Source organism: Salmo trutta, chromosome 21, assembly GCF_901001165.1.
Source record: "Salmo trutta chromosome 21, fSalTru1.1, whole genome shotgun sequence".
NCBI lineage: Eukaryota > Metazoa > Chordata > Actinopteri > Salmoniformes > Salmonidae > Salmo > Salmo trutta.
The window spans coordinates 23153636-23168220 of NC_042977.1; the positions used below are offsets into that span (position 1 = coordinate 23153636).

Sequence of the window (14585 nt, forward strand, 5' to 3'; positions counted from 1 at the left end):
ACAGCTGCCTCTGATTGGGAACCATACTAGGCCAACAAAGAAATAGAAACCTAGATATGCCCACCTAAGTCACACCCTGACGTAACAATGGGAAGAGACTGTCACTGGCAAACATGGTTACAGACCCAACAACATATAGAATCTCCTCCTCGTGAAGAAAAGCACGTGAGCTAATTATAATACACAAATAAGCAAAACTATGAAATCATTCATGAATAAGATAGACCTACTGTATATAAGCAATATAACAATTGAGATGTACAAACTATGGGGTAAGGGAACGATGAGTGGATAAGAGGCAAGCCGTAATTTCGATTAAGACTAATGAGCGAGTAGTCCACATACTTTTGGTCATGTAGTGTAAATGGCTTATAAAATGAATAGGATTAAATCTCCGCAATAGCCCTTAGCCACTCGTCATCAATGCTTTTCTTCTATTAGAGCATCTAAGCCGCATATTTTCTTACTGTCTACAGTCCATCTTACCCTAGCTTTACCATAGTTTACGTTTTGGCCTATCAGATGGTCTTTAAACTATTTCTTGTTGTTAGCTATCCCTGTGGTGTCCATGGGAATGACGGCTTGGCGTATGGAGATTTTGTTCCTCCATCCTTGGACTGTGTCCTGGCCATCTGGGCCTCATTATGTCTGATATTTGCCCAATCCCCTATTGTCTAGCCTCTGTTGTTGGACCGGTGCAGCAATGTTGGACCTGCTGGCTGGACCTGCTGGGAGCCAGGTTATGGAAGCAACACTGAAAGTTTGTGTCCCAAATGGCACCCTATTCCCTTTATAGTGCACTACTTTTGACCTGGTCAAAAGTAGTGCACTATGTAGGGAATAGGTACCATTTTGGGATGTCACCAAAGCTTATTATATACATCGTTAAAGCACCAGTCCCCAGCAGATGGATGAATGCATCCCAAAATAATCCCACACACCTGGATTTTCAAAACCTTGCTTCACAGATATGATCTATGAATTGAGATTCAATACTGCATGATTTCACAAGTCAAAGAGCCTGAATGAATAGTCTTGAGGAATGACGAATGAGAGCCCACTGCTAAGCTTAGAAGCACTGATCTACACTTATCAAAATCATATGGCATTGGTTGTATAGATCAGAGCTGGCGAGAACAGTGAAGCACTCAAGGGGAATACAAAGCTTTTGCCTCGAGAGTTTATTGTACGCAAGAAAGTTTCTCCACCAAAATAATCCCTTACATCAAGTTAGAGAGTTATGATCATTTGAAACTAAATAAGTAATTTTTTCTACTTGGCAGCAAAAATATTTTTTGTGGGTTCCAAGTAATTTGTCTTGCAGCATAGAACAAAGAACATAATGAGTATATTATACACACACAATAGAACACAGAGCAACTGTTTAGAAAATGGAGTGCAATAGCTTACCTTTTAGATGTATTTTATTTTCAGGACTGTGTACCAAGACAGAGCTAACAGAATCAAGGCTGTCATAGTTACTGCATCCAAGGGGCCCGGTCCTAGTTTCTGTTACCTAGGAGACAAGGAGATACTTTAATGCCTTATTATGCCTACTGGTGAATCATGTACCTGGTTGTTAGGTTGTCTAACCCATAGAAATATAATTAATAGAAAGGGTTTCTCATTCAAGTCAATGAGGGCATAATGGGTGGACTGGCAACCATTTTGAGTGTACCCATGCCAGGAAGTAAAAGCTAGGTTGAAGATGACCTGAGTAAAAGCTACAATACATTGAAGATGGGAAGATTAAGACACTGTAATAATTCTGTGAGGAAGCGTTAAAAATTAATATTCATGGGACCAGCGGTCAGGAATTCCAGTAAAAAAGTGGCTGGATAGGAATGACAGTAAAACTGTTGAGTAGTTAGCTGATATTCAATATGAATGTGTTTACTTTTCACTTTGATGGCAAACTTTCTGTGCTACTACCATTCACTCCCAGTCATTCCCGTATGTAGAAGCTTGTCCCTTGTTGAGTAGTGGCGCAAAGAGTTATGGGATATTAGAATCCTCTTGTCTTAACCTGAATATACCAAAGACAGTATTGTATGTGATGGTTTGTATAAACCTTGCTGTCTGCCTGTCCGACCTCGGAAACGATGTTTCATTGAAAGAAATGTGATCTCGCCCCTATACAGAGAATGCTGTGTCTGCCTCGTCTCGCTTCGTTGTCCATTATTTCCAAGGTAATGTACAGAACGTCTGTGTTTATCCCTTACATTGAAAAGTTATTAAAACAGATGAATATGGAGCATTTGCTGCCCTTCCAGCTGTAGAGTTTTTGGAGCAGTTGGCTAGCTAAGTGAGAAGACATTATCCAGCCTGTATAGCAACCGTTTTTGTTAGCCATAGCAACCAATGTTTTCACACAGATTGTTTTTTTTCAAGTCTTTGTTCTCAGATGGAAGGATAAAATTCTGCTTTTCTGATTGGAAAGTGAAAATTCTATGTGTTGTTCTTGACCCCGTTTCACACTGGCTATTTTGGCAGTGTGTTTATGTTTCTGTGGCTAAAAGTCGGTGCTAACCCTGCTCTCGAACAGGGCCAGCGAGACCTGGGCTAAGGTTGGTGCGATCCCACATTAGAATGTGCAAGTGTGAACACTCACTAAAGCCCCGGGCTAAAATCTCCCTTAACAAAATACTTTAATCCATGTCAATCTTCTCCTCCAAGCCAATGAAATATGAATAATATACTGTAGTATGGAGCTCAAAAATGTTAAAGGCAACAGTGAAAAGGCAAGATTCTGTAAATCGATCTCTTTATTGCATCTATCAATATAAACCTCCCTTGCAAATCTCCTTCCAAATCTCCCTCGCAGTTATGTAAGATAGTAAGATTGTATTTCTTTACAAAAGAAATGCTGCCAGTAAGCAACAATACTCAATAAATAATGTGTTTTACAGATTATTTATTGTAAAATATTGTTTCTCTATCGACCCTTGTCAAACAATATCAAGTCAGTGCAGCACTAAATGCAATATATTGTGGACTATACTTCATTCCACTTACTGTGATATATACCAAATAAGTTGAAGTACTTTATGGTCCCCCTGCATTACGTAAGATAATATATTTCATTCCTCCTCCAGAAGTTTCATTACAACCACAAAGCCTAAAGCCATGTACGCAGGCAGGTCAAGCACATCCCACTCTCTCATGGATGATTAGCTCAGTTGGCAGAGCATTGAGGAGCAGGTGGCTCGCATACTAGAGATGATAATTTTGCTAAAATGTAACCAGCAGCTTCTCATCTTGAAGCACTGCAGGGCTGAAGCCAGGTATTTGCAGAGTGCTTCATATGATTTTTTTATCTATCTGTCCTATAACATACACCGAGTGCACAAAATATTAGGAACACCTTCCTAATATTGAGTTGAACCCCATTTTGCCCTCAGAACAGCCTCAATTCGTTGGGGCATGGACAAGCATTCCACAGGGATGTTGGCCCATGTTGACTCCAATGCTTCCCACGGTTGTGTCAAGTTGGCTGGATGTCTTTTGGGTGGTGGTGGGGCACCATTCTTGATGCACACAGAAATCTGTTGAACGTGAAAAACTCGGCAATGATGCAGTTCTTGACACACTCAAACCGGTGTGGCTGTCACCTACGACCATACCCTGTTCAAAGGCACTTCAATATTTTTTCTTGCCCATTCAACTCCTGACTAGTTAGGTTTCCATCCAATTGGTGGCAGATTTTCATGCAAATATTCAAAAATCTGCATGAAGAAAATAAGCGCATTTTCCAACTAGTGGTGTGTTTCCACCAAACTAAAAAAATCACTGCATGATGATGTAGTGTACAAAATATACTTTTTCACTTAAGTTTTCATGTACCGTATAAAAAGGTAATGTTCAATGTGTTTCCATCGCATTTTCAACTCTACCGAGAGTTTTGTCACAAAAACTGTTGCGTTAAATAGCAAATGTGCTGACTCGGTGTTACGCCCTGGCCATAGAGAGGGGTTTTTGTTCTTTATTTTGTTTAGGCCAGGGTGTTACATTGGGTGGGCGTTCTATGTTCTGTTTCTATGTTTTTGTATTTCTTTGTTTTGGGCCGTGTGTGGCTCCCAATCAGGCACAGCTGAAGTTCGTTGTTGTTGATTGGGAGTCACACATAAGTGCATGTTTTTCCGTTGGGGTTTTGTGGGTAATTGTTTCTGTCATTGTGTTTCAACTGACAGGACTGTTTGGCTGTCAGTTTCTTATTTTGTGTTTGTATAGTGTTCTTTCTTAATTAAATATGATGAACACTAACTCCGCTGCATTTTGGTCCACTCTCTCTCACAACAGCTGTTACAGAATTACCCACCAAACAAGGACCAAGCAGCGGAGGAAGGAGCAGCGCCAGGAGGAGCAAGGATCCTGGACCAGGGAGAGAAAGGACTGGACATGGGAGGACATCCTGGACGGCAAGGGGTCCTACACTTGGGAAGAGATCCTGGTCGGAAGGGATCGCCTCCCATGGGAACAGGTAGAGGCACTCAGAAGAGTGGAGGCAGCAGGAAGGAAGGACCAACGGCAACGGTATGAGGGAACATGGCTGGGAAGGAAGCCCGAGAGGCAGCCCCCAATTTTGTTTTGGGGGGGGGGGGCACACGGGGAGTGTGGCAGAGTCAGGTTGGAGACCTGAGCCAGCTCCCCGTGCTTACAGGAGGCAACGTAGTACTGGTCAGGCACCGTGTTATGCAGTAAAGCGCACGGTGTCCCCAGTACGCGTGGAGAGCCCGGTGCGTTACATCCCAGCTCCTAACATCTGCCGGGGGAAAGTGGGCATCGAGCCAGGACGGATTGTGCAGGCCGTGCGCTCTAGACCTCCTGTGCGTCTTCAGGATCCGGTCTATCCTGTGCCTGCGCCCAGAACCAGGCCTCCTGCATGTCTTCCCATCCCGGTCAAGCCCATGCCTCCTCCTCGGACCAGTCCTCCAGTGGGTTTCCCCATCTTGGTCAGTCCTGTGCCTCCTCCTCGGACCAGGCCTCCAGTGGGTCTCCCCATCCTGGTCTGTCCTGTGCCTGCTCCACGGACCAGGCCTCCAGTGGGTCTCCCCATACTGGTTAAGCCTGTGCCTCCTCCTCGGACCAGGCCTCCAGTGGGTCTCGCCAGTCCGGAGCCGCCAGAGCTGCCCGCCAGTCCGGAGCCGCCAGAGCCGCCCGCCAGTCCGGAGCCGCCAGAGCCGCCCGCCAGTCAGGAGCCGCCAGAGCCGCCCGCCAGTCAGGAGCCGCCAGAGCCGCCCACAAGTCAGGAGCCGCCAGAGCCGCCCGCCAGTCAGGAGCCGCCAGAGCTGCCCGCCAGTCAGGAGCCGCCAGAGCCGCCCGCCAGTCGCCAGTCAGGAGCTGCCAGAGCCGCCCGCCAGTCAGGAACTGCCAGAGCCGCCCGCAAGTCAGGAGCTGCCAGAGCCGCCCGCAAGTCAGGAGCTGCCAGAGCCGCCCGCCTGTTCGGAGCTGCCAGAGTGGCCCGCCTGTTCGGAGCTGCCAGAGTGGCCCGCCTGTTCGGAGCTGCCAGAGTGGCCCGCCTGTTCGGAGCTGCCAGAGTGGCCCGCCGGTTTGGAGCCCAGATGGGCGCAGCAAGGGACACCCGCCAGCCGGGCGCAGCCAGGGTCCTCCGCCAGCTGGGCACAACAAGGGTCGCCCGCCAGCCGGGCGAAGTCAGGGTCGCCCACCAGACCTTCGCGCGGCCAGGTGCGCCACCTAAGAGGGCGACGCCAAGGGTGGGGCAGAGGCCACGTCCCGCACCTGAGCCGCTGCCGTAAGAAGGCCCACCCGGACCCTCCCCTTCAGTGTCAGGTTTTGCGGCCGGAGTCCGCACCTTGGGGGGGGGGGTACTGTAACGCCCTGGCCATAGAGAGGGGTTTTTGTTCTTTATTTTGGTTAGGCCAGGGTGTTACATTGGGTGGGCGTTCTATGTTCTGTTTCTATGTTTTTGTATTTCTTTGTTTTGGGCCGTGTGTGGCTCCCAATCAGGCACAGCTGAAGTTCGTTGTTGTTGATTGGGAGTCACACATAAGTGCATGTTTTTCCGTTGGGGTTTTGTGGGTAATTGTTTCTGTCATTGTGTTTCACCTGACAGGACTGTTTGGCTGTCAGTTTTTTATTTTGTGTTTGTATAGTGTTCTTTCTTAATTAAATATGATGAACACTAACTCCGCTGCATTTTGGTCCACTCTCTCACGACAGCTGTTACACTCGGTCTTTGCATGTACCCTCTAGCCAACAGCTCGCAGATATAGTGCGGGGAGGCTCTGAAGGCGGGCTAGTCTACATGATGATATTATTGATAAGAGTGAGAATGTTTATTTTTGTCAAAATGGCAGTCAAGCATCGAACATCATGTCACCAGAATAAGACCCTTGACATTTATTGGAAAGGAGCATCAAGCTCATACCATACACTTTCACCACCTTGTGAAGTTCATCATAACTTATTTTATCTGAAAGCTAATTTAAACTGCATAGCTTCCCAAGTCGTAGTGGGAGGACACACCAAATCATGTCATCGCGTGATTACAAGTTTACTTTGATATGATGGTTATTATATCAATATTTGCTCATTTAAAAAAAAAATCCACCATTTCTCGCATAATTAATTTTACAGACAAAAAAGATCCCACCATGTCGAACAAACAAATTATCTGTTGGCAGTTATAAAATTGCATAGAAACTTCCTGTTTCCATCACAGTTGTCATGATTTTTTTTATACATGACTTTACACGCATAAAAACTGGGTATGGAAACATGGTTAATAGCACACATACACAATCCATGTCTCAGTTGTGTCAAGGCTTAAAAATCCTTCTTTAATTAACATGTCTCCTCCCCTTCATCTACACTGATTGAAGTGGATTTAACAGGTGACATCGATAAGAGATCATAGATCATAGCGTTCACCTGGATTCACCATGTCGGTATTCCTAATGTTTTGTATACTCAGTGTAGTTCAAAACACTGATTCCTGGTGCTTAATCGGACCTGGCAACTAATATTTTTTAGACAGTCCTGCTGCCTGCCAGTTAGCTAAGATACATACAGCTAGTACAGCCCATTGTGAAACTTTCTGACAAATATTAAGGTACCGGTCCTCTGTGAAATGCTAATGGTAACTCTATAGACCTTGACAAGTAATCGTACAGTCCAAACATCACTATTTAAGTAGATTAAATTAAATGTAGTTCAATCAATTAACAATCAATAAAAGTAAATCAAGCTGTAAACATACAGTATAGTACTGCTACTGGGATCATGTCATATTGCTATCATTATATTTTGCTCTCGGTGTAGTCTATGGCCAAACCTACTCACAATACCTCAAGGACAATTGTCATAACAAATAAAGGCATTGTACTGTATGTAGTCATGACAGTCAAGTGTACCATTGGTCAAATGGGACATTTGTCCTCTAGATGCAACTAGACGGTTGGGGAACACAAGACACAATTTGGTAAGAGAGAATAACTTACACCACACGGTATGTAGCTTCACAGGTAAATATTCAGAAAATAAAGGAATCTAAAATAAACTGTAACACATGTCTATTTAAAGAACAATATGAATGACTAGCTGACAGGATGTTGTCTAAATAATGTAAAGTCTGATCATTAAAAAGCCTAAAATACCCCAATTGAATCTAATAGGCTAAACGGTACACCACTATAGTACTAGAGTTATGGCTCTTTCTGTTTGGTTTAATAAAAAACATCTGAGGCCTCCCGAGTGGCGCAGTGGTCTAAGGCACTGCATCACAGTGCCAGATGCATCACTACAGACCCGGGTTCGATCCCGGGCTGTATCACAACCGGCCATGATCGGAAGTCCCATTGGGCAGCGCACAATTGGCAAAACATCGTCTGGGTTAGGGGAGGGTTTGGCCGGGGGGGCTTTACTTGGCTCATCGCGCTCTAGCGACTCATTGTGGCAGGTTGGGTGCCTGCAGGCTGACCTCGTTGTCAGTTGAATGGTGTTTTCTCTGAAACATTGGTGCGACTGGCTTCCGGGTTGGGCGGGTGTTAAGAAGCGTGGTTTGGCGGGTCATGTTTTGGAGAACGCATGACTCGACCTTCGCATCCCGAGCCCGTTGGGGAGTGGCAGTGAAGAGACAAGATTGAAAGAAGGGGTAAAAAAATGTATCTGAAAGGCTTTCTATGAGTCACAGCACAACATGCTGACTCTCTCCTCTGTTCTCATCCTCCTAGATATACTATATATATATACAGAAGTATGTGGACAAGAACTGTTTTTCGGGAACGTCATGTAATGGGTTTCCATGGCCGAGCAGCCACACACAAGCCTAAGCGTCGGCTGTGGTTGTGTAAAGCTTGCTGCCATTCAACTCTGGAGCAGTGGAAACGCGTTCTCTGGAGTGATGAATCACGCTTCACCATCTGGCAGTCCGATGGACAAATCTGTGTCTGGCTGATGCCAGAAGAACGCTACATTCCCCAATGCATAGTGCCAACTGTAAAGTTTGCTGGAGGAGGAATAATGGTCTGGAGCTGTTTTTCATGGTTCGGGCTAGGCCCCTTAGTTCCAGCGAAGGGAAACCTTAACGCTACAGTATACAATGACATTGTAGATGATTCTGTGTTTCCAACTTGGTGGCAACAGTTTGGGGAAGGCGCTTTCCTGTTTTAGTATGTCAATGCCCCCGTGCACAAAGCGAGGTCCATACAGAAATGGTTTGTCAAGATTGGTGTGGAAGAACTTGACTGGCCTGCACAGGGATCTGACCTCAACCCCATCGAACACCTTTGGGAGGAATTGGCTGAATGGAAGCAAGTCCCCGCAACAATGTTCCAACATTTATTCAAAAGCTTTCCCAGAAGAGTGGAGGCTGTTATAGCAGCAAAGGTGGGACCAACTCCATATTAATTACCATGATTTTGGAATGAATGTTCAATGAGCAGGTGTCCACATACTTTTGATAATGTAATGTAATGTATATCTGCTGCCTTCGACACCATGAACCATCAGATCACTGGCCTCTTAAGGATCTGCCCCTTTTTTTCAATTGTTGCCTAAAATGACATACCCAAATCTAACTGCCTATAGCTCAGGACCTGAATTAAGGACCATTTAAAAGGAAACACTTTGAAGTGTGTGGAAATGTGAAATGAATGTAGGAGAATATAACACATTAGATCTGGTAAAAGATAATACAAAGAAGAAAAAAAAACATTAAAAAAAAATTGTACCATCTTTGAAATGCAAGAATACCATGCTTTTAATGCTATTAATGCCATAATGTATTATTTCAGCCCAGGCACAATTTAAGTTTTGGCCACTAGATGGCAGCAGTGTATGGGCAAAGTTTTAGACTGATCCAATGAACCATTGTATTTCTGTTCAAAATATTGTATCAAGACTGCCCAAATGTGCCTAATTGGTTTATTAACAACTTTTCATGTTCATAACTGTGCACTCTCCTCAAACAATAGCATGGTATTCTTTCACTGTAATAGCTACTGTAAATTGGACAGTGCAGTTAGATTAACAAGAATTTAAGCTTTCTGCCAATATCAGATATGTCTATGCCCTGGGAAATGTTCTTGTTACTTACAACGTCATGCTAATCACATTAGCGCACATAAGCTCAATCGTCCCGAGGGTGGGACACCGATCTGTAGAGATCCTTAAGAGGGCTTGTAAGTAGGCATTTCACTGTAAGGTCTACACCTGTTGTATTCAGCACTTGTGCCAAATACAATTTGATTTGATTTGGTTGTATCCTCCTCTCCACCTCGCAGGGCTGCGTGGAATGTGCATTCTTTGCACACTTCTGGATTGCATCCTACCCAGCAGGTCACTCCTACCAGGTGGTGCGAAGAGGATCTGTGTCTTCACCACATGTTATTACTACTAATGTCCACCAGGGCTCGGTTCTAGGCCCTCTCCTCTTTTCTCTTGACTCACTCCTGAAGGTTCATGCTCTACAACATCCGTAGGAAGGGGTGCAGGTTCTAGTTATCTCCCATTCCGAGTACTGCAACCCTGTTTTGGCTGCAACTTATCCAGAACGTCTCAGCACGCCTGGTGTTCAATCTTCCCAAGTTATCCCTTGTCACCCCGCTCCTCCACACACTCCACTGGCTTCCAGTTTAAGCTTGCATAATTTTCAAGTCCCTGGTGCTTTCCTACAGAGCAGCAAAGGGAACTGCCCCTCCCTACCTTCAGGCTATGGTCAAACCTTTCCCCCGAACACGAGCACTCCGTTCTGCCACATCTGATGTCTTGGCACTGGGCAGTTCCCGTTCAAACTGTCAAAGCTCTTCTTTCTCTGTCCTGGCACCCCAAAGGTGGAACAAGCTTCTCCCTAATGTCAGGACAAAGGAGTCCCTGCCCATCTTCCGACAATGTCTAAAACCCTACCTCTCTTTAAAGAGTATTTTAAATAAATCCCACGTCTGCGTAAATGTACTTCCTACGATAGCTAGGCGAGACAACAACATATCACTATCTTAAGATGAATGCACTAATATCGCTCTGGATAAGACCGTCTGCTAAATTACTAAAATATCAAATATAAGCATACATCCAAAATCATGGCCAAGTCCCAAATGTTCAGAATAAGTTTTTTTTATCAAGGTGAAAAGTTGAGAAATCTTACAGTCCGGTGTTAAATTAATTTGGTTATTTCAATGAGTTTAAAGCAAGCCCTGTCCACCCACTCACCTCCTGTCATCATGATACACCAGTACTCAATGCATGCAGATGATAATCCTGCCTTTTAGAGTGTATGTTTGGAACTCAAATGTATGCTAAGTAGTTAGCTGCTAAGCAACAAAACATTACCCATGCGACCTTCCTTTACTAGAGTTAAGCATTGTATTAGAGACAGACAGAACAAATTCTCAATGCCAAAGGTCTCAGTAGTCTACCTTCATTCTGTTTCACATAAAAATAAACCGGCTAAATACAAGTTCCATGTATAATCAGCTGAAAAATTGAATATACTCTGTCAAACTAATCAAATATATTCAGAAAGAGAAACTGGATGTTTCAATGACTGAGTGTCCTTGAGAGTAGCAGTAGATCTACCTTTATGGCGGAGGTGGCTATCTGTAGGTGGTGAAGTCGTCTCAAGGTGCTCTCGCGGTCTGTGAAATAAGAGGCAGCCAACTGATGCAATACTTCCAAGGAGACCACAGAGCTGTTTCCCTGTCCCTCCGATTTCTTACTGAGCTTCTGCTTATCCAGGAAGATTGTCAACGATTCTTCTCCTGTAGAAAGATAGAATAGAAGACAATAGAATAGAAGAGAAAATAAAAATCCCAGTGGGATCTTCAATCAACGTTACACATGGTCCTTAATAATAAAGAACAACTAAAAGAACTGGGTCACTTTAATCAAAATGACACCGAAAGTTTTAATACTTGTTGAGAGTAATGGGTGCCATTATCCTCCATGAAAGGAATTAACGGAGGCATTCAGACAAAAGCTCATAGACTGCAGACAGATTGTGAAGGTCTATCTCTGTCTTGTATGAAAACCCAGACTTTTCTAAAGAACACTATAGTATTCACATGATTCTGCTAGACCAGACAGTGTACTTAGCTCTCTTCTACCTTGAGGCTATGCGATACCATCAGCACCCAGCATAAGAATGTGTGCATTACTATTTGCAATTATCTCATTAGCATGCAGTGTATAGTCCCATCCCTTTTGTTTGAGCCGGTAATTACGAGAGCTCAGTATGGCTTTTCCACTGCATTCATCTTTCTTGTCACTTCGACTCTGTAACTTCAGTTCATATATCCACCATTAAGTGGCATCATAATTAGTGCCTACGTATCATCAGACGTAGTAGTATTCTGGTTGATGTCATAGCAAATGTTTAGAGACCACAACCAGGACTGTTTGTCCAATAGGTTTTTTAGATGCTAGGGGGAGAAGAGCATTCAATATCTCAAACTATGTGCATAACTGTTGTAATTTCCTCATGTATTCAGCATTACCTGAATCATGGATTGCCAAATCAACAAAGCAGACTTCGTCCATACCAACAGAGAATGACTGACCATATGTATTAACATTAACTTATTTTGAATAGTAAAAATGAAGTTTTGTTTGACGGAAATTACTGGTATGGGGATACCTAGTCAGTTGAACAAGTGAATGTATTCAAACAAAATGCGTCTTTTCCGCCTTAATCGATGTCATCGGTGCCCGGGCAGCAGTCGTTATTGGGGGTTAACTGCCTTGCTTTAGGCCAAAACGGCAGATTTTTCCATCTTGCCTGCTCAGGGATTCAAACCAGCAACCTTTATGTTACTGCCCCAATGCTCTTAACCACTATGCCTGTCGCCCTGTCAACAGTGATATCATGAGCAGACTAAATATATACAGTATGAGTAATCTTTGGTTTGTTTTAAGGCAGTCAACATGATCAATATCTGAGGAGATGACATTACACCGAAGCAATTTTGAGAACAGACTAAGATGAGTAACAACATCCCTTAGCCACAAAGCATAAAGCTAAGTGCCACTGAGTAGGTGTATGTGAAGTTGCTTACCTCCTAGCGTAGCAGACACCAAAAAGTGAGTTCCATATTTCTTGATCAAGTTCTCGTGGATCTGCTGCAGACTTGGTCTTCGACCCAGCAACCTCAGGTTGCGTAGAAACTCCGGCGCCAGCGGCAATTGGGCCTTAAAAACGTCCCTCTTCTCTGTAGCCAAGCTGTTCACTTTCCAATGGCTGAATTCCCTGCAACAACAAACTGATCTCAATTCAAGTGAACCATGGGACAATTTTTAAATCCATCTGATTCATGGTGCTTGGGTCATTTCATTGGTTGATACTTATGTGAGAGAATGCAAATATCAGCAGAAAATATAGCTTGATATGCATACATTTCCAACAAAACAAAGGATTACATTTGTATAATAATATACTGTATGCATGTATTCCTTCAGAACAAAAAAAAGAACAAAACATCAAGAACAACATGCTATTTGGCAAAATGTAACTTGACATTCCATACTGACATTTATTTTGCAGATTATTTGAAGTCAGCATTACAATATTGTCAAGACCAACTGTTACAGGAAATGTGAATGAATGGCATAGACATCAAATACATTTTAAGTTATTTGACAACATACAGTACAGAACATGGAAAATGTTTGATGATCATTATTCAATGAAAGAAAGTATAGAAAACATATTTAGTTCAACCTTACAATATATAAGCATTTTGCCACAGGAATAATATTGGTAGTACCATACCATGTAAGTATAATAATTAAAGTGTAATTGCATACTGTTATTTAGTACTAAGTATGGCTTGCACAATTTCAGACTTTAAGAACAAACTTTTTTGTCCAATTTCTGTAAAAATGTGCAGTAGTGTACAGAAATATTTATTTCAAAACATGAAAAAAACAACGGTCTTTGGAATAATTTTGACGGATACGAAGCAATTGCAAACCAATGTTGATGGGGATAATCCAAGCATCCAAAGTAAACCTCAAATCTTACATCACATTATCATACAAGTCTTTGCCTATAATGTGCAAAGACCATGAGATGCTGTCCATTAGCTTTGGATGATGTTGTCTTGACTGAAAAATTTGTGATGACAGAGGTTGTGAACAGAGCATTACTTTTCTTCCATGGGGATTTTGAAGAGTTAATTGTAAAAGCATTGGCTGACCGTTCCAGTGCTAATGATGATAGATGCTCTTAATTACAGGGCTTTAGAACAAGCTGATTGCACCTGCAGCTCTGCAGGATTGCAGGGAATTATTTAAGCCAAAACTCTCTACCTCTACTCCATTCCCCATTCGATAACAGCACCTGGATATTACCACTGTTTTAACATTCCATTACGTTTCTCAATGAAACAGAATTTTTCCAAGGCTTCTACTTGTACATGTTTGTAAAACGTATCACCATATAATTAGTGATTCATTCTATTTCTATGGGTGTTACCTCTAAGTTAGTTTCAGTTACAACACAGAAGATAATGTTTAATAAGTTAATAACATCGTCTAGATCTCTCTGTATGTATCAGATCTTGCAGATGAGAATGTATTCCACACCTGCGTTGAGGGCGTGATTTAGAAAATGTATTCATAAAGCATGCTTGCATGAGGCAGCCTAAATCCACACAAAATATAACCAACTGTACAGTATGTATGGATTTAACCTGGATCACAACAGCTGCTTTCAGTAAATATTAGCCTTTATTTAACCTTTATTTAACCTTTATTTTAACAGGGAGTCCACACTGCGACCGAGAGTCTCTGCACAGCTATTTTCAGGTCTCTCCAGAGATGTTCGATCAAGTTCAAATCTGGCCTCTGGCTGGGCCACTCAAGGACATTCAGACCTGAGATCCTGAGCGCTCTGGAACAGGTTTTCATCAAGGATCTCTCTGCACTTTGTTCCGTTCATATCTTTCCCTCGATTCTGACTAGTCTCCCAGTCCCTGCCACTGAAAGACATTCCCACAGCATGCTGCTGCCACCACCATGCTTCACCGTAGGAAGGATGCCAGGTTTACTCCAGACATGATGCTTGGCATTCAGGCCAAAGAGTTCTATCTTGGTTTCATCAGACCAGGGAATCTTGTTTCTCAAGGTCTGAG

At 43.2% G+C, this 14585-nt stretch overlaps 1 protein-coding gene across 1 annotated transcript in view; it reads right to left on the reverse strand.

The window, feature by feature from the left end:
• LOC115156989 (BMP/retinoic acid-inducible neural-specific protein 3-like) overlaps positions 1–14585 on the reverse strand; it is a 102322-nt gene that overhangs the window by 35598 nt on the left and 52139 nt on the right. Inside the window, exons 3-5 of the mRNA XM_029704807.1 lie at positions 12510–12700; positions 11035–11216; positions 1411–1516 (exon numbers count right to left, since the gene is read on the reverse strand). Of these exons, the coding sequence (XP_029560667.1) occupies positions 1411–1516; positions 11035–11216; positions 12510–12700 (479 nt within the window). The remainder of the gene's footprint in view (positions 1–1410; positions 1517–11034; positions 11217–12509; positions 12701–14585) is intronic.